Source organism: Bufo bufo, chromosome 5, assembly GCF_905171765.1.
Source record: "Bufo bufo chromosome 5, aBufBuf1.1, whole genome shotgun sequence".
In the NCBI taxonomy this organism is placed as follows: domain Eukaryota; kingdom Metazoa; phylum Chordata; class Amphibia; order Anura; family Bufonidae; genus Bufo; species Bufo bufo.
The window spans coordinates 452,708,794-452,731,720 of record NC_053393.1 but is presented as its reverse complement, the minus strand read 5'-3'; the positions used below and the strand labels follow the sequence as shown (position 1 = coordinate 452,731,720).

At 44.2% G+C, this 22,927-nt stretch overlaps 1 protein-coding gene across 1 annotated transcript; it reads right to left on the bottom strand.

The window, feature by feature from the left end:
- Positions 1 to 601: 601 nt before the first annotated feature.
- On the bottom strand, positions 602 to 21,715 carry TOMM7 (translocase of outer mitochondrial membrane 7). The gene is made up of 3 exons (XM_040433677.1): positions 21,559 to 21,715; positions 8,916 to 8,964; positions 602 to 948 (listed from the first exon to the last, which is right to left on the bottom strand). The coding sequence occupies exons 1-3, from the start codon at positions 21,659 to 21,661 to the stop codon at positions 933 to 935; spliced, it is 168 nt and encodes a 55-aa protein (XP_040289611.1). The 5' UTR covers positions 21,662 to 21,715; the 3' UTR covers positions 602 to 932.
- Positions 21,716 to 22,927: the final 1,212 nt, after the last annotated feature.

The following is a 22,927-nucleotide window of genomic DNA, read 5'->3' as shown; positions in this document are numbered from 1 at the left end:
CGGGATTTTGTGTCTAGAGCTGAGGACATGGGCGGCTAGATGGCCGCTAGCACATCTGCAATATCCAGTCCCCATAGCTCTGTGTGCTTTTATTGTGTAAAAAAAACCCGATTTGATACATATGTAAATTAACCTGAGATGAGTCCTGTCCCTGACTCCTCTCACGTACAGGACTCATCTCAGGTTAATTTGCATATGCATCAAATCGTTTTTTTTTTACACAATAAAAGCACACAGAGCTATGGGGACTGGGTATTGCGGATGTGCTAGCGGCGATCTAACAACCCATGTCCTCCGCTCTATACACAGAATCCCGGTAACATACCCATGCACCAGATCTAAGCTGTATATAAGTTGTACCCCAGCCAGAAGCTGGAGGAGATTACAGGTGGTGTGTGTTCCAGTTTTCTGGCACACATACTGTTAAATGCGTCGGAGGTCCGGCCCTGCTCCAACCCACTTTTTACAAAAGAGGTGAAGAGGTTGGAAACGTTTATAAGTTGCAAATTTTAGCCAAAATGTATAACTTTTTTATACCAGAAAACTGCCAAAGAAGCTTACAAATCTCCCCCTAGGTCTGTGTGTGTGTGGCCAGGGATTATTCCCGCAACATTAAACTTCTTTATTGAAATACACAATTCCCATACAATGCACATTGATAAATGTAGAAAAAAATGTACAGCAGGAGATCATGTATGTACAACAGAAAACATTTCAAGTAACAAATGCTTAAATAGTACGGACAAGGCCTTCACACTTCTGTTGCTTCATATGGGACACTGTACTGCATGAAAATAAACTGGTCGAAGAGACGTCACAGATTCTGGTCATATCACTGGACAGCAGAATCGCCTGTACTTTGGTCACTTGCATTCCTTTTACGTCTTCAATACTTTGCGTTCACATGTCAGGCGGCTGTGATGCCCGTGTCGTCATCCCCATAATAAACTGAAAGCGAAGGGAACACAACATAGTACATTTTTAAGCACAGCTAACACTAAGAGAACAAGTTAACATGTAAAGCCTCTGCTGTAAGAAAAGGAGACACTGGTCCCGACATGACAACTCTCCACTTTTTGCTTTGGTATCTAGCCCCTTAGTGTTCAGAATGCAGCATTTTATTTAATTTTTTTATTTAATTTTTTTGTTTTTTCATTCCTCACCTTCCGAGAGCTTGTATTTCACACAATGAATACACAATGGGATACACAATGAATTGCTGTTTTTCACCCCATGTTATAGCATGTATGAATAATGGGAAAGACCCTACTAATAAAAAAATAAAATATTTTACTACTTTTGCATAGTAAAGACTTTTATGCGAGGCCTTGTTTATACTACATTGGCATAACTATGACTTTTTGATTGATTTTGAATCAGTTTTTTTGGGGGGGGGGGGATGAGGAAAGAACAGCAATTTTAGCAATGTTTAGGTCATTTTTATTTTTTTTGTTTTTACAATGTGGTGAATCTATGCTTTTTGTATTTTTTTTCCCCTGTTATTAATTTATATTACTCACATATAGCGATGACATACTCTGAAACGCTTTACACACATTATCATTTGCTTAGTGTTTTTAAACCTTTTTTTTGGAGATTTCTCTCTAATCCCAACCAGGTTGATTCCTGTCCCTGCGAGATCCTTATGACATTATGTTCATTTTTGGAAATTGTACAGTATGTCATGGGGCATTCTGCATATCACAACAGCTTAGCTGCTACAATATAGAATGCAGAAAAACAAATAGAAGGCTCTGTTCACACCTCATTTGCTCTATATACGAGGAATGTTCAATAAGTTATCTACCCCAGCATATTCTGTCAGTGTTAGTCTACTTTCACACTGCAGTTTGCGTTTCCGTTTTTGAGATCTGTTCAGGGATCTCACAAGCGGTCCAAAACAGATCAGTTTTGCCCTTAATGCATTCTGAATGGATAAGGATCCGCTCAGAATGCATCAGTTTGGCTCTGTTCCGCCTCCATTCCGCTTTGGTGTCCGTCTGATGAAACTGCGATAAATGGATCGTTTTTCAATGACACAATATGGCACAAGAGAAAACGAATCCGTCCCCCATTGACTTTCAATGGTGTTCAAGACGGATCAGTTTTGGCTATGTTAAATATAATACAAACGGATCTGTTCTGAACAGATACAGACTGTTGTATTATCTGAAAGGATGCATTTGCGCAGATTCATGACGGATCCGCACCAAACACGAGTGTGAAAGTAGCCTTAGAAAGCGGAGCTTGTCTGTGCAGGCTGAGACATGTCTGGACATGCAACACACACAGCAGCAGCTCAGTCTGATGAAAACACTGGAAGTGGCAGGATGGCAAGTGCAGTACAGTGGGGTCTACAAAGAAAGTGAGGGACTTGGAGCTTCGTTCAGTTAAATTCCTTACAAAGGAAGAAAAGAAGCCTAAAGAAACCCATGAAAGGATGACTGCTGTATATGGTGATGGTGCACCTTCCTACTACTAAGTAAAGTTTTGGGCCAAGCCGTTTAAAAAGACGTTCAGAGCGTCTTCAGAGGAAATGTGCCATAAAGTGGAAGAAATTATTTTGGAAGATGGTCGGGTCAAAGTCAGTGCTATAGCACATGAATTAGGAATTTCAGTTGGCATGGTTTCTCATGATATTTTGATGATGTTAAAGGTCCCAGTGGGTGGCACGAATGTTGATACCCAAGCCAAAAACTTGAAATTAGACATGCTTAGAAAATTCAGGGGACTTCTATTCTCAAATTATTATGGGTGATAAAACATAGGTCCATCACCATGATCCTGAGGTCAAACAAGAGTCCATGAAATGGAAGCACAAGGGGTCACCAACGCCAAAGTAATTGTGTATGCAGTGGTCATGGCAAGTATATTGGGGTACAGAAGGCATTTTATTACTAGAATTCATGCCATACAAAACAACAAGTACTGGAGACACCTATGCTTCAACAATGAAGGCATTATGTCAATCAAAGAGAAACGCCAAGGGATGCTATCGGCGGATGTGTTGATGCTTCACGACATGCGCCAGCTCACAAGTCTCCCAAATCGAAAGCTGCCATCAGGGAATGGTTCATGGAGCTTAACCATCCACACTACAGTCCAGACCTGGCTCCCAGTGATTACTTTCTCTTTTGGAACCTGAAGAAATTTCTATGTGGTCAATTAGGGGTGGGCGATATAGACGATATGCAATATAAATTTGGTCAACGATAGATATTTCGTTTATATCGCCATATCGCAGTAGAACATGGCATGCGCTGCTTTCGGCATGCACCATGTTATCCTGAGTCGGCACAGTGGAGAAGTGAGCCCTCCCCACTGTATGCAGCTGCCGCTGACCACCAATGAGAACAGACTATGAGGAGGAGGGGAGGGACTGTGGCCACTGCGCCACCAATGAGAACAGAGAGGAGGAGAAGGAGGGGAGGGACTGTGGCCACTGCGCCACCAATGAATATAGTTAATATGCCCCTGAGGGGTTAGTTGTGGTGGATCACGGTGCACAGTAATAAAAGCCAGCACATGCAGCCTACGTTTGTATTCAGGCATATTAACTATATTCATTGGTGGCGCAGTGGCCACAGTCCCTCGCTTCTATTCCCCATCTTTTAATTATTATATTAATTGCGCCCACCCCCCTCCACACGATTAAATCATTGGTGGCAGTGGCCCCAGGGTGGCAGCTTCTGATTGGAGCCCCAGCAGTTTAATCCTGGGGCTCCGATCGGTTACCATGGCAGCCAGGACGCTATTCAAGCCCTGGCTGCCATAGTAAGCTCCCTGCTGCTGTGTGCACAGGGCAGCAGGGAGAGTGTGAAGTCCTATTCACCCTAATAGAGCTCTATTAGGGTGAATAGGACAAGGGTTCTAGCCCCTAAGGAGGATAATAGTTATTAAATAAAAAGTAAAAAAGTTTAACACCCCCCCCCCCTGAAATATAGAATATATTGCGATATATATCGCACATGCTTAAAATTATATTGCCATATAAATTTTAGGCTATATCGCCCACCCCTATGGTCAATGATTCCTTGATGATAATGCAGTCAAAAAGGCGGTAGCAGGGCTCCTGCAACAGCAAGAAGTCTTCTTCTATTCTGAGGGCATCCGATCACTGGAAGCGAAGTGGAATAAGTGTGTTGAAAAGTAGTAAATTCAACTATCTAAGAAAATTTGTTTTCATATTAGGGTAGATAACTTATTGAACACCCCTCGTACATATGGCCTATTGTGTTCAGTAGTTGCAAACATCACTGACTGGCAATGCATACTGTGGGAACATATGCCAAAAGCACACTTTCAGCATATGTCTGGTCTTACTGTAGGTAAGGGTACTTATTGGGGCGTTCCGTGGATGTACGGCAAACACCATGAATGTGATGAGAACATCTTTAGACAAAAATAAAAACCTATACATTCTTAGGCTGGGGCTAAATGATTTCTGCACAATAGGATGAAGTTGATTTCTGCATGGTCCATGTTCTACAAACATCACTTCGGTCTAAACTTCACTTCTAAATTCCGTGCACCATCAGAAGACTACAGGCTGCCGTTTACAGTAAAATAAAGAGAAGGGAAAGGGGGAGTGCTGCAAGTTTACAACAGCTCCTCTCCATTGACAGAATACATCTAGACTATAATGCAAGAAAAGTTTGTTAAGGAAATAACGTCAATGCACGATACTACACAAGCAAATGTGAAGCTTCCGTAAAGTCATTTGGTTATTTGCTTTCACCGAGTACAATGCAATACTATTACATAGTATGGAAGTCAGCCAACACAGTTACATCAAGTTTCCCATTACTTCTCTTTAGGTTGTGACGAAAGGAGGGATTCCATTGACTTCTCATTTTGGGGTTTTCTAGAAAACAGCCTTCCTCAGCAACAATGATGTAAATCCTGCCATACTAACCGGCTCCTGACTGAAAGAAAATGACACGTGGAGGTTCCCTTTTCATTGCAGAAAACGCGGCTTGCTTTTAAAATTCCCTAGTCATTATAATAATGGCACTGGTGAAATGGGCTTAAAGGGGTTCTCCAGTAACAATATAAAATGGCTGCCATCAACCTGTCCGATTATGTAAGCAGAACTGGTTGCTACCACTTTCACAGCTTCCTGGGGGGAGGCCTTACTACACACTATGCTCTGGCACCTACTACATATTGGTGAGTTTTCTTGTCAGGCTGCTCAGCCATGATGGCATATAGTAGGCAGGATCACATCATTACCATCTGTTGTAGAGCAGCTCTCCCAGTGGAGACAACCAACCAGTCCTGCTCACATTCTAGGACAGGTTGTTGGCAGCCATTTGAAATCATTCCTGGAGAACCCCTTTAAGGGTATATTCCAAAGCTGCCTTATAAACCTAAAATCTAGTGCTGTCAAATGCCTTCATTCTGGAATCCTAATAAAAACCATTTCCAGTGCTGGTTTGCCAGAAAATTGACATGGTCCATCGTTTGTGGTGCGAAGACCAGATCGGGAACTACGGCTGATGGATTAGTAGTGGGAACGGTCAAGCACAGGATCAGAATAGGAGAGGGGGAATAACTGAAATAGGGAGAACACACAGGTCTGTTCTAGGCTTCTATTATCTCCTGTACTCGAGGTACAATCCCCCTCAATACACAAAAGTAAAAAAGAAAAGAAACCATGGCTAATTTCAATAGATGTATATTAGGAAAGCACTCATAATGTAGGTTTAGCTAAATTTAATCTTGATATCTGTGGATAGGTCATTAATGCCTTATCGGTGGAGTGCCCAAACAAGCAGCTGCACTGCTGACGACGCACGCCATGCATGTGTTGGTGGCTGTGCCCGGTACTGCAGCTTAGCCACATTCAAGTAGCCGCTTCATTCAGTTGTAGAAGACAATGGCAAAAGGTCAGAGGATGTTGGAGATAAATTTATTAATATGGAGGGAGTTCAAGTCCCACACACTTCCTGCCCATTAATCCCACTGATGGACAACACTGAATGGCTGATAAGAGCAAAATTCCTTGTGAAATACGGAATTTTTTCCAGAGAACTATTTTAAATGCTACTGCTACTATTTATTTAAAAAAAAGAAAGAAAAAAAAAAGATGTTTTCATCAAACCTTATCCTTGCTGTAGTTTTTCAAGGATAAGGTCTCATGCACACAACCATATGTATTTTGCGGTCCGCAAAAAATACCTATGACATCCATACTGCATCCGTTTTTTTTTTTTTTGCAGATCCATTGCAACAATGCCTATCCTTGTCTGCAAAACAGGCAAGAATAGGACATGTTTTATCTTTTTTGCTGAACAGCCATTTCCGTTTTTTGTTTTTTTGGTGGACCCATTGAAGTGCATGGTTCCACATACAAGCCGCAAAAGAAAAAAAAAAAACAGAGCAGACACGGAAAAAAATACGTTCGTGCATGAGCCCTAAACCAGAAATGTAGTTCCCCATTGCAGAATGGCGCTTCCAACTACGGCAGCAATTTCGACCAGACCCATTAAGCCTCCATTTGTCTATTCCACTGGCCTACAAAAAAGATAAAACATGTCCTATTCTTCTCTGTTTTGCAGACAAGTATAGGACATTTCTACAGGAGCTAAAGAAAATGGCGGCATGCACACGGCCAGGATCTGTATTTTGCAGATCCACAGTTTATGGACCACAAAACATGAGGTCTTATTCTGTGAACTTCTGCTCCTGCGCATTGTAGGTGGAGCTTCACTGTGAAGTGCTCTCCGATTACTTCATAGCCCCTCCCCTGCTGAGTGACTGCTTTAGTCATCTCCTGGTTGGATGATGCAGCTGTCACTCAGAGCAGAGGGGAGGGGCTGTGATCCAGCTCAATGCAGAGAGCACTTCACGGTGAAGGTCCATCTTGAGCACTCCGGTATTTATGGAATTGCGTTTGAAGTGAATGGAGAGGCAATTATGTGCGACCACTGATCCATTCCAAGCCAAGTGCAACAAGACTGTACTGAAACAGGAGCAGGTCTCAAGGGTGGGACCCACACTTATCAGACATTCATGGCTTATCCTGTGGATATGCCATATATGTCCCAGGTGAGAATACCCCATTTAAAGAGCAGAATCTGGCAGAATCAAACTTCATTTTCCCACTAATCCTGAAAATAAGCAGGTAAGTTTGTACTGCTCTCCACAGCCCCTACCTAGTGATGTCAACAGTTTAGCATGGTCAGAACTGCTGACAGACCCCCTTTAAGAATTTTGGATGATATTTTCACTGCTGGAGGAGCAGTCTATATATGTGACCCCCTCGCCTTCAAAGTTCCCACTGTGCCCTTTACTAACTTTGGAAACTGCAATTTTACAGAGGACTGCAAACCCACTTACTGAATTATAACAACTTAAAGGGGTTTTCCGAGATTGTTATTAATAACCTATCCTCGATATCAGATCGGCTGAGTTCCGACACTCCAGACCCCTGGTAATCTGATATTGACGACCCATCCAGAGAATAGGTCACAAATATCAGAATCTTGGAAAACCCCTTTAAATGACGCATCCCCGAAGAGCTTCCACTCATTTTTCGGGCAGACTGCTGCACAGCTGTATTCATGTGAATGTGGTCTTGCTGCAGTCCATGGAAGGATAGGAGAGCTGCTGTGCAGGAAAAAAACTAAGACCCTTCATTCTTAGGGCTGGAAGGGGTCCCAGAGGTTGGCCCCCCACCAATTATATAATGATTGCATCTCCTAGCAAGATGGGAATAACCCTTTAACCGCAACCAGAACTTAAACTTGTAAATGGAAAATCTGAAGTAAACTATGTTTAGCATATTGACCATTATTTGTTAGCATCTTGTGAAATAGATGAGTTTTCACTTAAAAGGGACATCATATTGAATGTGCATTGTGTAACATCCTCAATGACAGTGAGCGCTATTGTTAGAAGTAGAATTTGCAAGGAAAAAAAAGCGGTCAGGGAAACCTCCAATGGAAACCTATGGGAAGGCAATTGAGGAAGTTTCAAATGCAAATAAATGTCTTCTGCAAATTGCTGAAAATAATTAAAAAAAATCATAGGATAAATAAGGATATGTTTCGTTCTACATATACAGTTTCATTTAACACACAGATAAACTTCTAAAATTACTCACATTAAAACTATGTGGGAAGAAATATGAAAACAAGAGGGAACTCATTTTACAGTCCCCGACCTCCTAGCGCCCACTGGCTGTGTGGGGTCACGTGACGCTGCGGGACTCTTAAAACAGAAAGTTTCGAAGAAAGTCTACCTAGCTGTGATCATTTTTGATGGAGGGGAAATTTACTGAGTTATTAAAGGGGTATTCCCATCTAAAAAATTTAAGGCATTCCCCAGAATATGCCATAAATGTCTAACAGGTGGGGATCCTGCTCACCGATTCAACTTGGCCATCAACAGACGCTTGTTATCCCTATGATTAATGGAGATTGATGGAGGGCTTGCTTGGCCTTTTCCGGATGCAATGGGAAAAGCTGCACTCCTCTCGAGTCAAGCCGATACAACAATTGGCTGATTTGCACTCACAAATGGGAGTCAGGGGACCTCCACGTTCTCGCTCGGTGGGGGTTCTCTGTGGATATGGTATAAATGCTTGAGATGGGAATACCTCAGTTTTCCCAATATGGGGTCTCTTTAATTAAGAAAAGGCAACAGGAGCCGCACTGCGACAAACAATGTCAGCGGAGTGCAAGCGGCTATGGAGGCGGTCCCCCTCCAAGGCATATAACAAAAAGAAATTCCGCAGCACTTCCAAAGCGTAAAATGAAAAAATAGTACTTTATTTACCAGACAGCAACGTTTCGATCCTTCTCTCTGGGATCTTTCTCTTTAATTAGTTAGCACGCAATCTTATGAAAACCTTTGAAAAAGCATTTGCAAATATTGCAATGTGACCATTTACTTCTCTGTAATACAGTTACCTTAGTATGGTGGGTTCAGGCATTCCGGGGTCAGCTCCCCTTTTAAATCCTAAAAGACAAAAAATATATAGTGATGGGGTTTCATAAAACGAAAGCCCACATTTAGCAACAGTGTTGTCTCACATGGTAGTCTAAAAAAAAAAAAAAGAGCAATTTGCATCAAGTTTATTAAAAGGCACACGCCTCCTAAAGGGGTTGTCCGGGTTCATAGCTGACATATCCCCTTCTTCCCCTCTGACATGAGCATCGGAGCCTTTCGTGGGCTTTTTTGCTTACATTTTTATACTGCTAGGCGGAGGCTTTCGCCTAGCAGTGTTTCCGGTGACTTCCCAGGCACTGATGGGCGGGTTTTAGTGCTGCCCTAGCAATTAGGGCAAGGGCTTTTTCTGGAGATCGAGTGACGTACCAGGCTCACCATGGGTAAGCTAGGCTTCCGCCTAGCAGTATTTCCAGTGACATCCCAGGCACTGATGAGCAGGCTTTAGCGCTGCCCTAGCCTGTAAAACGGCTAGGGCAGCACTAAAAGCCGCCAATCAGTGCCTGGGTCGTCACCAGAAACACTGCTAGGCTGAAGCCTCCGCCTAGCAGTATAAAAATATAAACAAAAAAAGAAATGCTCCGATGCTTATGTCAGAGGGGCTGAGTGGGGGAAGAAAGGGATATGTCTGGGGTTCAGCTCTGAACCTGGACAACCCCTTTAATAATTCTGATGCATTCTGGACTGTCCTAAACTCAAAATATTAAATCTAAGCCACAATTTGTGCCATTTTCTTCTTTAGTATTAAGAATTCTATCTAAGGGCTCATGTCCACGAACATATTTTTTTCCATGTCCATTCCGTTTGCTGAATCATTCACTTTAATGGGGCTGCCAAAAAAACAGAAATGACTCAGCGTGTCTGTATGTCTTCATGGCCATTGCGCCAAAAAAATAGAACATGTCCTGTAATATAAATAACAGTTTAATACGGTTATATTAGGGACTGGCCATTCTGTAAAATACAGAATGCACACGGCGGTATCCATGTTTCGTGGTCATGAGCTTTAAGTTATAGGCAATTCCATCCTCCCACTTTCAATTTTGTGGCAAACATGGCGTAAAAACTCTTTATTTTAAGTGCATGGAGGAGGAAGGCGTCCCAAATCTGGTTGATGGGGTGTCTGAGGCCTCTTTCACGCGAGCGTGACGGATTAGGCCTGGATGCGTTCAGGGAAACTCGCACCATTTTTCCAGCAAGTTCAGTTTTGTCTGCGACGCAGAACTGATGTGTGAAAAATAAAAACGCTCATGTACACAGACCCATTGAAATGAATGGGTCAGGATTCAGTGCGGGTCCTATGCGTTCACGTCACGCATTGCACCCGCGTGGAAAACTCGCTCGTGTGAAAAGGGCCTGAAAATTTCCTATCGACCTCTATAACATGCTGGAAGCTTCTAATTGCTAGGACCTTATAAACTTTTCCGTGTGTTTGAAGTGTTTTAGCTTTCCATAGGGTTCTTGTCTGCCTGGGTAGTATACATGCTACCAACCCCAGCTAGCTGATATACCAAACATAGTGAGGGGTGTGTGTCTAGGACTGGCAGAGGAAATTCTGGTCGAGATGGAAGCTCCCTCCCTACCCAGCATTCCTGCCTTACAAGATCTTGGAGGAGGAGAACTCCCTTATGGAGGGAACTTTAGTTTTTGTAGTCAAAAAGATGGTGCAGAAAACATAGCACTACTCATTGGATTTTGTAACCCATTCTTCTGAGGACTAACTAAACATCGAGGACTCCCAACGTCCATACACAGTAAAGGAATATCAGCCTTCTGATATTGGGGAGTGACGACTCTCTCTGAGAAGAAAGAAGGATCCTGTACTGTAAAGACTGAACACATTCACGCCAAAGGAAATCATTAAGAAAGGGCACCTCAACCACATGAAAGTGTGAACTGTCCACTGTGTGGAAATAAAGTACTTTTTTTTTAGTGTCAGTCTTTGGGGATCCCTTTTGAACGGCAATGATGTCAACGTTTATTGGTGTATTTTGATGTATAAAATACCTAGAAAAGAGCATATACTTCCGTCTGAGGAAAAAGACTAATTGGACGGAGTCGCACTCATTTCCTCCTTTTAAGGATTTCTCCAGCTAGCAGAGATGAAAGGATAACATTGTGACATATACTATTTTTAATAACCACAAAGCGCTGGAAGTCTCCTACTGTGTTACACAATCCTTCAGGCACCACACGTTCCTCCCTAACCGTGTCAGTGGAATATTCCCGTCAGAACTTCATCATGGGAGGCAGCCCCTGCACCTCTATGTACCAAGAGTATCTCAATTCCCGTTACTCGGCCCCAAGTGAAACTGATATAATGAAACAGCAATACAGAGATACTCTGAGATGGTAAGAATAAAAAGTATAACATGGTTTCAAAAGGTGTCAGAATTAAGAAAGAAAAAAGTTCATTCCAAAAATAGAGTGGCCCTAAGAAAAAATGCTGCGATAATAAGGGGTCTGAATGCTAAAGTCATATTTACAAGATCCTAGAAAATCTAGTATATGAAGCATTTAGGTCTGTTTCACATTTGCGTTAAAACAGATCCAGTAGGGAAAAGCCTGACCGATCCGTGGATACTGCGCACTACCGAGCTTCTGTCCGGCCCCGCTCGCTATAATAGGGACCAACGGTGATCCAGCCGAAACCCAGCAAATATTCTGAGGAACGGCCGGGCGAAAACTACTGCGCGCAGCGGTACTTGTCCGGCCGCTCCTCGGCAAATTTGCCAGGTTGTGGCCGGATCTCAGCTGGTCCTCATTATAGTGAATGGGGCTGGACGGGACCTCGGCAGCGCACAGTAGCACCCGACAGGACTTGTATACACAGCGGTATTACCATCTTGGAGTTTTACAAAGCTGTCTTACGGGCTCACAGATCCTCATTTACCTTATGTCTCTTAGGCCAGACACACACGAGCGAGTTCAGTGCGTGAAACTCTCAGCGTGTCAGTGCGAAGTCTCGTTCTGACCTCCTCTCCTCTTACAGGATCGCGCTGTATTACAATGATTTACAATGCTGTGGAACCCTTAGGCCTCTTTCAGACGGGCATTGCGGGAAAATGTGCGGGTGCGTTACGGGAACACCCGCGATTTTTCCGCGCGAGTACAAAACATTGTAATGCGTTTTGCACTCGCGTGAGAAAAATCGCGCATGTTTAGTACCCAAACCCGAACTTCTTCACAGAAGTTCGAGCTTGGGATCGGTGTTCTGTAGATTGAATTATTTTCCTTTATAACATGGTTATAAGGGAAAATAATAGCATTCTGAATACAGAATACATAGTAAAACAGCGCTGGAGGGGTTAAAAAAACTAATAATTTAACTCACCTTAGTCCACTTGATCGCGTAGCCCGGCATCTCCTTCTGTCTTCATCTGATCTCTGTGCAGCAACAGGACCTGTGGTGATGTCATTCCGGTCATCACATGATCCATCACCATGGTAAAAGATCATGTGATGACCGAAGTGACGTCACCACAGGTCCTATTGCTGCACAGAGATCAGATGAAGACAGAAGGAGATGCCGGGCTACATGATCAAGTGGACTAAGGTGAGTTACATTTTTATTTTTTTAACCCCTCCAGCGATGTTTTACTATGTATTCTGTATTCAGAATGCTATTATTTTCCCTTATAACCATGTTATAAGGGAAAATAATAATGATCGGGTCTCCATCCCGATCGTCTCCTAGCAATCGTGCGTGAAAATCGCACCGCATCCGCACTTGCTTGCAACCCCATTCACTTCTATGGGCCTGCGTTGCGTGAAAAACGCAGAATATAAAACATGCTGCGATTTTCACGCAACACACAAGTGATGCGTGAAAATCACCGCTCATGTGAACAGCCCTAAAGAAATGAATGGGTCGGTATTCAGTGCGGGTGCAATGCGTTCACCTCACGCATCGCATCTGCGCGGAATACTCGCCCGTGTGAAAGGGGCCTTATAGAGTCCAGAAATCTGCTGAATTACACTGACATAATGCTGTCAGTGTAACACAGTACATGACTCAGGTTTACACAGTACAGCACTCTCAGGTTTACACAGCATTATAAAACATGATAATTCTGTGTGATCCGGTCAGAGCGGGGCTCCACACTGTAGCTAATGCATGAAGCTATTAAAACAGGCATGTCCGGATGTTCTGGGATCCATTACCATTTTATTATCCAGTTTGATGTCGCCAATTGGCCCAGACATTTTAGAATGATATAATAAATGTGTTGTACACGACACGAGGCTTTACCTTGTCACAATGCCTGCTCCAACATATTTATCAGGGGTTCACCCTGTGTCCGGCCTACAGAAAAGACAAAACCTTAAAGGGGTTGTCTGGGTTCAGAGCTGAACCCGGAGATACCCATAATTTCACCCCGGCAGACCCCCTGACTTGAGCATCGGCGCAGTTCATGCTCCGATGCTCTCCTTTGCCCTGCGCTAATAATTGCGAAGGGCGCGGGCTCTTTTGTTTACAATCACACACTGCCGGGCGGAAGCTTTCGCCCGGCAGTGTGTTTGGTGATGTCAACGGTTCTGATGGGCAGGCTTTAGCGCTGCACTAGCCGTTTTACTGGCTAAAGCCTGCCAATCAGTGCCGGTGACGTCACCGGGCATCCTGGCAGCCCCATGGAGAGCCCTAGTAAGTCACCGGATCTCCAAAAAATGCCTTTGCCCTGCGCAAAGTTAGGGGGGCTGCCTAGGTGAAAATGGAGGTATGTCCGGGTTCAGCTCAGTTCAGCTCTGAACCCGAACAACCCCTTTAACAAATGACTGGTCTGTCATGAGACGCTACATTAGGGCCTGATTCAGACTTGTGTATTTTTTATCTGAGTGCACAACAGACTGTGCACGGACAGGTTAAAGTCAATGGTTGAATTTGCACGTCCATTTTTCCGCACAGACTGTTGGACTGTGCAGAGAACCTAGCAGCATACCCTATTCTTGTCTGTTTTCTATCCAAATATCATTCAGTCAAGTGCATGGAAAAGGAAAAAAATAAAAATAACATGCTCGCAGACAAGATACGGTTGTCAACATGGATTGACATGCATCCGTTTTTTTTGCAGAGGTAAACGGGAACAGCCATTTGAACAAGGCCTAATTTTGGGAACAAGTGTGACACTCCACATGGGGATATTGAACAATCATATGCCAGGAGTGAAAGGCAAATTGAGAATATTATCGCCTTTTCAAACGAAACCTCGGAAATCCAGTTCTGGGTGGCGAAAAAAAAAAATAATGAAGAAATACCCAGAAATGAATTTGCTGAGGTGTCATAATATTTCTTTATTAAAGAAGTAATCCGGGAAAAGTGTTCCCCATCCGTCTGTAAAGTACATCTTATAAATAGCGATACAGGCAACTCTCTTACTGGGCAAGAAACCGATACTCTGTCCTACAGAGTAAGATTTAGGGACAGTCCCAACCCCACTGAACATTGACTATAGAACCCTCGTCTGACCTGGCTTCTCATTCACAAGAGACATTTCAGCCCCAGTTTTCTACTAAAAATAAACGTTTTCCCTAAATAAAGTATATTACAAAAATGTTCCCCGTTACTGTTCCTACACATTAGCAAAAAAAGAAATAAAAAAGAAACGGCAGTTCCGTTTTAAAGTGCTGCGGAATACATTAGTGCGTAATAAATAAACTTTGTAACCCCCTTTCCAGAATAATACGTCTTGACAACTCTTTTTATCATTGTCTTGGGTAGGACTGCAGCTATCAATTACTTTAGTAATCAAGTATTCTACCATTTAATCGAGTACTCTAATAAGAAAAAAATAATTAAAATAACATTTCCTATAAAAGCTCATCAGTCCCCCTTCCATCAGTCTCCCCCCCTTCCCAGTGCCATCAGCTCCCCTTCCCATCCAGTGCCATTAGTTCCTTCCCCAGTGTCATCAGTTGCCCCCCTCCAGATTCCCCTCCAATGCAATTAGTTCCTCCAGCAGTGCCACCAGTTCCCCTTCCAATGCCACCAGCTGCTCCCCCAAATCCACCAGCTGCCCCCCCTGCCATCAGTCCTCCCACACCCCCTCCTAGCCATCAGTGCCCAGCCGCAGCACCAGTGAACTAAAATACTTACCTTTCCTGTAGGGGAAAATACATACCTTTCCACCCTCTTCTTCACGCGCTGCACTGGGACCTGACGTCACACAGCATCAGGTCGTAGTTCGCGCTTACGTGCACTATGTACTGACGATGTGTGTAAGGATCCAGCAATGTGCGGGCAGGCGGGTTACCACGGAGCACGAGTAACCGCAAGCTCTTCACTCACACTCTGTGGTCACATGGCACAAACGAATCATCGATGCAAAAAATTTGCATCAATGATGTTTTTGTGTCTAGCTAATCAATTAATACAAGTAATCGTTTCAGCCCTAGTCTTGGGTATGCTGGGAGTTTACGGTTTAAACAAGACAATACTGAACACCAGAAAGGCAGACTGAAAGTAGTAGTATCACCTTTTCAAACTGAAAACTCCAGCAATCTAAAACAGCAAAACCCCCAAAAATAATTTGCTGATTTTTAAAGAAGCACTCCGGGATTTTTTCCCTCCCCTGCTATATTTGTAAATTACATGTTGGGTTACTTTCACACTGGCGTTTTGGTTTCCGTTTGTGAGGTCCGTTCAGGGCTCTCACAAGCGGTCCAACACGGATCAGCTTTGCCCTAATGCATTCTGAATGGAAAAGGATCCGCTCAGTTTGCATCAGTTCCGTCTCCAGATCCGTCTCCCATTGACTTTCAATGGAGTTCATGACGGATCCGTCTCGGCAATGTTACAGATAATACAAACGGATCCGCTCATGACGGATGCATGTGGTTGTATTATTGTAACAGATCCGTTTTTGCAGATCCATGACGGATCCTCCCAAAACGCGAGTGTGAAAGTAGCCTTATAAACAGCGGTACAGACAATTCACTTGTTTCACACTAGTGTTTGAGAGCTCTGGTAAGCCGTTCCCTGCCGCAGCTGCCTGAATAGCCCACCGGCTCCATTAACTATAATAGGGACTGGTGGAAATCCACCCGCAACCCAGCAAATATGCCAATAATCAGCCGGACATCTGATTCTTTGTATATTTGCGGGGTTGCGCCCAGATCTCTGCCTGTCCCTATTATAGTTAATGAGGCCGGCAGGCATCAGGTAGCATACAGCAATGCCGGACACAGGGAGCTCCGGCAGGGAACAGCATACCAGAGCTCTGAAACACCAGTGTGATACTAGTCTTACTGTATGATATGCTGTTGAATTAAAGAGAACCTCTCACCGCTCCTCACATGTCTGTTTTAATAGCTCCATGCATTCCCCATGTAATAACTATTCTGGAGCCTCTATTCTTATGTCTGTATGTTGTGCCATTCCTTTATTATTTCTACTAGAAGTTATGAGTAAATTGCTATTATTCAGTAAGGGTACAGAGGGGAGGTAACCAGTTGGGGGGATGTCCATGCACAGTCTGACAACGGCAGCACTGATTGGATAGAGTCAGACTGTGCAGGTACACACCCCCAACTGGTTACCTCCCCTCTGTACCCTTACTGCAGACTGCTAGCAATTCATTCATAACTTCTAGTGCAAATAATAAAGGAATGGCACAACATACAGACATAAGACTAGAGGCTCCAGAATACTTATTACATGGGGAATGCATGAAGCTATTAACCCCTTCCCAACATGTGACGTACTATTACCTCATGGAAGTCAGTGACTTTCCGCATTTTGACGTAATAGTATGTCATGGTGATCACCGATGCCCGCCCGATCACTGCAGGGGTCCGGCAGTCCCTAGTAGCCGGGCCCCTGCTGTATCCGCCGGCATAGCTGTTTACAACGATGCCAGCAGATTAACTCCTTCTATGCCACGGTCGGTCAGTGCTGACCATGACATAGAAGGGGTTTGCTGCGGGTGAGGGAGCCCATCGAGTCCCCGCGCTGCTGTGGCGGGGATCCGATGGGTCATAAGGCAGCACGATGCCGTGCAGAGGCTGCCCAATGCCTTGCACGGCATCGGGACCTGCCTTCAACGGGTGCCCAGGAGATCCAGCCTCAGGCTGGGTCTCCTAGGCAACCTGTTAGTGTATGGCCTCCTGCACACGACCGTATTTTTTTGCGGTCCGCAAAAACGGGTCCCGTTTTTCCATGATCCGTGACCGTTTTTCGTCCGTGGGTCTGTCACTTACCAGTAGGAGGAGCTCCCGGCCGGACGCAGAGATCGCAGCTCGCAGGTAAGTATAATGGTTCTACAAATTGCTAAGTAACCATGGCAACCGGGACAGCAGTAGCGTCCTGGTTGCCATCGTTACCGATCGGAGCCCCAGCGATTAAACTGGGACTCCGATCGGTACTCTCCGCTGCCACCAATGATAGGGGGGGAGATTTAAATTAGGAGGGGGAGGGAGGGGAGAGGGCCCACTGGCCACCAACGAGTTAACTACAGGGGAGGGAGGGGGGCCCACTGGCCACCAACGAGTTAACTACAGGGGAGGGAGGGGGGGGGGGCGGCCGCACTGGCCACCAATGTGTTAACTACAGGGGGGGGGGGCCCACTGGCCACCAATGAGTTAACTACAAGGGAGGGGGGGGGGGGCCGGCCGCACTGGCCACCAATGTGTTAACTACAGGGGGGGGGCCAACTGGCCACCAATGTGTCAACTACAGGGGGGGGGGCTGCCCCCTGCTGCCTGGCAGAACCTGCCAGGCAGCAGGGGGCAGTCATGTACACAGTTCTTTTAGTATATTCTAACCTGAAGCGTCCCCATCACCATGGGAACGCCTCTGTGTTAGAATATACTGTCGGTTCTGAGTTTTTACGAAGTGAAAACTCAGCTATGAAAAAGCTTTATGCAGACGGATCTTCGGATCCGTCTGTATATAAAGTAACCTACGGCCACGGACACGGATGCCAATCTTGTGTGCATCCGTGTTCTTTCACAGACCCATTGACTTGAATGGGTCCGTGAACCGTTGGCCGTGAAAAAAATAGGACAGGTCATATTTTTTTCACGGCCAGGAAACACGGATCACGGATGCGGCTGCAAAACGTTGCATTTTCCGATTTTTCCACGGACCCATTGAAAGTCAATGGGTCCGCGAAAAAAAACGGAAAACGGCACAACGGCCACGGGTGCACACAACGGTCGTGTGCAGGAGGCCTATTACTCAGTGTCATACACTAACAGGCAATGATGGCCAGTTCGCAGTGTTTGCCAGCGAACACATGCAGACTGCCATCTTGACTCACCCATCCGGCAATGCACAGGTAAGCCCTTACCTGTGCCGGGAGCCAGTCTAAAATCAAATGTGGTCACCGGGAGCAGGCAGTTCCGAGAACAGCCGCCGGGTGCCTTCATCGGGCTGTTCTCGGAACTGCCTGCTTCCGGTGACCACATTTGATTTCAGACCGGCTCCCGGCACAGGTACAGATAAGGGCTTACCTGTGCATTGCCGGACGGGTGAGTCAAGATGGCAGCCTGCATGTGTTCGCTGGTGAACACTGCGAATTGACCATCACTGCTAACAGGCAATGCATTACAATACAGATGTATTGTAACGCATTGCAGAGGGGATCAGACCACTAAAAGTTGAAGTCCCAGAGTGGGACAGAAATAAAGTTATAAAAAAAAAAAAGATAAAAGTTTTTAATAAATAAAAAGTTTCAAGTAAAAAAAAAACAAAAAAAAAAAAAAAACACCCCTTTCCTCAGATTTCATAATAAAAATAGAAAAAAATAAGGAAAGACACACATATTAGGTATCGCAGCGCGTCCGTAACGACCGGCTCTATAAATATATCACATGATCCACCCCATCTGATAAACACCATAAAAAAAAATATAATAACTGTGTCAAAAAAATCAATTTTTGTCACCTTACATCACAAACTCCAAGTGATCAAAAAGGCATATGTCCCACAAAATGGTACCAATAAAACAGTCACCTTATCCCGCAAAAAATGAGACCCTACATAAGAAAATTGCTCAAAAAATAAAAAAAAACTATAGTTCTCAGAAGGCCTCATGCACACGACCGTTGTGTGCATCCGCGTCAGTTTCGTCATTTTTCACAGTTTAGCGGAGGTCCCATTCATTTCTATGGAGCTGTGAAAAAAAACTGATAGTCCTCAGTTTTTTCTCCGCGTCCATGATCCGTGATTCCAGTCCGTCCAAAAAATATAACCTGTCCTATTCTTGTCAGTGGAAAACGGAGGACGGACCCATTCAAGTCAATGGGTCCGTCAAAAAAAAAACTGATGCACAACTGGTATGTCATCTGTGTCCACGTCCGTTTTTTTTCTACAAGACCTTGGTGCAATAAAATTACACTTTTCATTAACCTTTCTTTTTTTTTCCCGTCAGACAAATAAAAAGGAAGCCACAAGGAAACACAACTGAAGCAAAATCGGACACGGACCACTGAAGCCAAATCACTGACAGTGAAAAAACACTGTCGTGTGCATGAGGCCGAACATTGAGACACTAAAAATCTTTTTTTTCTTTCAAAAAAATGAAATAAATAAAAAGTATACATATTAGGTATCGCCGCATCCGTAACAACCAGCTCTATAAAAATATCACATGATATGCCCCCTCAGGTGAACACCATAAAAAATTTAATATACAAACTGTGCCAAAAAACAAATAAACATTTTTGTCACCTTACATCACAAAAAGTGTAACATCAAGCGATCAAAAAAGGCATATGTCCCCCAAAATAGGACTAATAAAAAAAGACACCTCATTCTGCAAAAAATTAGACCCTACCTAAAATAAAAAAAGCTATGGCTCTCAGACTATGGAGAGACAAACATTTTTGGGTTTAAAAAATGCTATTATTGTGTAAAACTTAAATAAATAAGAAAAAGTAGACATATTAGGTATTGCCACGTCCGTAACGATCTGCTCTATAAAAATATCACATGACCTCAGGTGAACGCTGTAAAAATAAATAAATACTGTGCCAAAATTAACAATTTTTTGGTAATCTTGCCCCATAAAGTGTAATAATGAATGATCAAAAAATTCTATGTACCCAAAAATGGTACCAACAAAACTGGCACCTTATTACCCTAGTTTCTAAAATGGGGTCACTTTTTGGGAGTTTCTACTGTAAGAGTGCATCAGCGGGGCTTCAAATGGGACATGGCAACTAAAAACCAGTCCAGCAAAATCTGCCTTTCAAAAACCATATGGCGTTTCTTTTCTTCTGCGCCCTTACATCAGTTTACGGCCACATGTGGGGTGTTTCTGTAAACCTCAGAATCAGGGTAATAAAAATTTTAGTTTTGTTTGGTTGTTAACGCTTGATGTGTTAAAGTATTTTTTTTTATTGAAATGGAAAACCTGCTAAAAAAGTGAAATTTAGAAATCTCCATTTTCCTTTAATTCTTGTGGAACACCTAAAGGGTTGACAAAGTTTGCAAAATCAGTTTTGAATAACTTGAGGGGTGTAATTTCTACAATGGGGTCATTTATGGGGGGGGGGGGGGGGGGGGGGGTTCTATTATGTAGGCCCCACAAAGTGACTTCAGACCTGAACTGGTCCTTAAAAAGTGGGTTTTGGAATAGGCATATTCTATTAGTGCTGGCGATGTGCGGTCCGCAAAATGCGGAACGCACATTGCTGTGTCCGCGCGGATCCGTTACGGATGTGTGAATGGACCCTAAGAGAGCCTTGACGTGACTCATAATAAAGCGTAGACACACTTCTGTTATTTTCGTTGTTCTGCTCCTATAAATGAGCCGAAGAATGGAAATGCTGATGTAAAAGCGGCCTAAGGCTGCCTGCACACGGATGAAAACCTCGCACAAATTTCCGTGGGCATTTCTGCACCAATAAAACACTAAGCCATTTTTAGTGCGGATTTTATGCGGTTTCACTGAAGCGCACACTAGCTTTGAAAAGGGTGAAATCCACACCTAAAAAACTGCAAATCCTCCTGGCAGTTCAACTTCCACACAGAAGAAAAAGCTTCCGCGCTAAAACACGGATGTGTGAGTACACACAATAGATGAATGGGCACGTGTCTGGGAATCACTGACGTGTGAATGAGACAATACGCTGCGGTTTTTTGCCAGACAAGAATCTACGCTAATAACTGGGTGTTATCCACGTGTGACGGCTACAATGTTTTTTGTTTTTTCAGACAATTTTCATTGAAGGTTTTTTAAACATTTTGTAACGTTGAAAAAATGTAAAAGCCAAAGTTGCGGGGGACAAAGAGCGTCCTTACATCAGCTTTTCCGCGTAAAAATCCACATGGTGTGCGGTAACTTTACAGTACGTTTATGGGGCAATTTTGGGCTGGACATGTATTGCGCACCCAAAGCAGGGCTACCATAGGAATCAATGGGGTCGCAGTGTGACAACACACGAATGGCTAAATAAATCTAACACCGCTTAATTTTTTTGAGCCGCACTCCATTCATTTCCATTGCACCAAGGCTACAGCGCCAGAACTGTCAGGGCCACAAATTGTGGCTGTATGGTAAACGTCTCTCTGCACTAGAAGTAACGCTGAGAAGGTGAACTCAATAACGCACTGATGCGACATTTTAAGTAGAACGTCTGGACAATTAGGACATTACTACTGACCTAAATACAGGACGAGGGGAACGAATCCCCAGCGGACCGTGAACTGCCCGCACTTGAACACCTTTTGCAGGCGCTGTTTGGCTTCTTTGCTGAGCTCAGGCATGGCTGCAGAGGACGCGAGCGACAACCGGAAGGAAGCGGCCGGAGCGGAAGCGCCGCACGAGCAGACGAGCAGCGGCTAGGAGGAACACAGTGCGCCGCCCGATGCTTCGGTTCTACAGCGCCACCTTGCGCTTCGGGTAGAAAGTTCATGCCGCCTGTCTAGCCGTGTTCTGCAGTCATATCCTTGAAGGTTGTGATTATTTGCTTTGTAATGGAGAGTGTATTGAAGCGATAATAAATGGTTATTTCCATGATATTTTACTGAATGCACAGAGGTGCACCACCAATGAGGCGATCCTCTCGGGCAGCACCAGGTAGGGGCAAGAGGGGGGCAGCGGAAGGGCCATGGGCAATAAGTGTGTTTTTACTGTGGCAAGGGGTTAGTTTAAGAAATTGGCATCCGCCTCAGGCGAATTCATAATGAGGGTTCATCCAGTTTAAGAGGACTGTTTAATACAGGGGTTGTGGTAGTCTCTTCCCTAGGTGCAAGCAGGGCCGGTTTTAGACAAAATGTGGCCCCGGGCAAAATTTAAATTGGGGCCCCAAATTCTGTAGTACTGCACCAATGTCATATTCAGTCAATTCAGAAATCTATAAAATGGTACACAGAAACAACTAAATCATACGGTCACTACAAATGTGAAGAGATGAAGGAGCACTATAGCTTCAGGCGTATTTCTGGCGTTGATTGCGGCGCTAAGGTCCTTTGCGACGCAATCTGCGACTTTTCCACACTCGCGCCAAGTCATTTTATTTTCATTTTTTTTTTCATTTTGAGGGAAGGGAGTGATTGGAATTTTTGTATATCTTTTATATTTTTAAAAACTTAAAAAGTCTTAATAACCCCTATAGTTGGCGGTGGATCCGCCAGAGTTATGTAGACGCCCCATTTTCTGTTTTAGACAGATGCCTAAAACAGGCATAGAAAATGATGAATGAGAAGTGCCTGGCGGCCCGTCCCCACCCTCTGCAATCTGTGCAAGAAATAAGCCTAATCGAGGCACATTTCTGGATAGTAAATGACCCCCCAGGTCCTTATGGAGCCGTGCCAAGGGCTTGATAGGAACCTCAATAGGACAAGCCTCGTATTCTTCAGGACTAAGGCTGCCATAGCAACCAAATGGTCCCTGTGATCACGTTATGAGGGAGCCATTTGGTCACCAGGAGTGCACTGCTCCTAGTAATTAGACGCTTAGATGCTGAGGTCACAATTGACCAGAGCAACTGGGGTGAAAGTCGGTGAACGGTGCTAAAATTTAAAAACAAT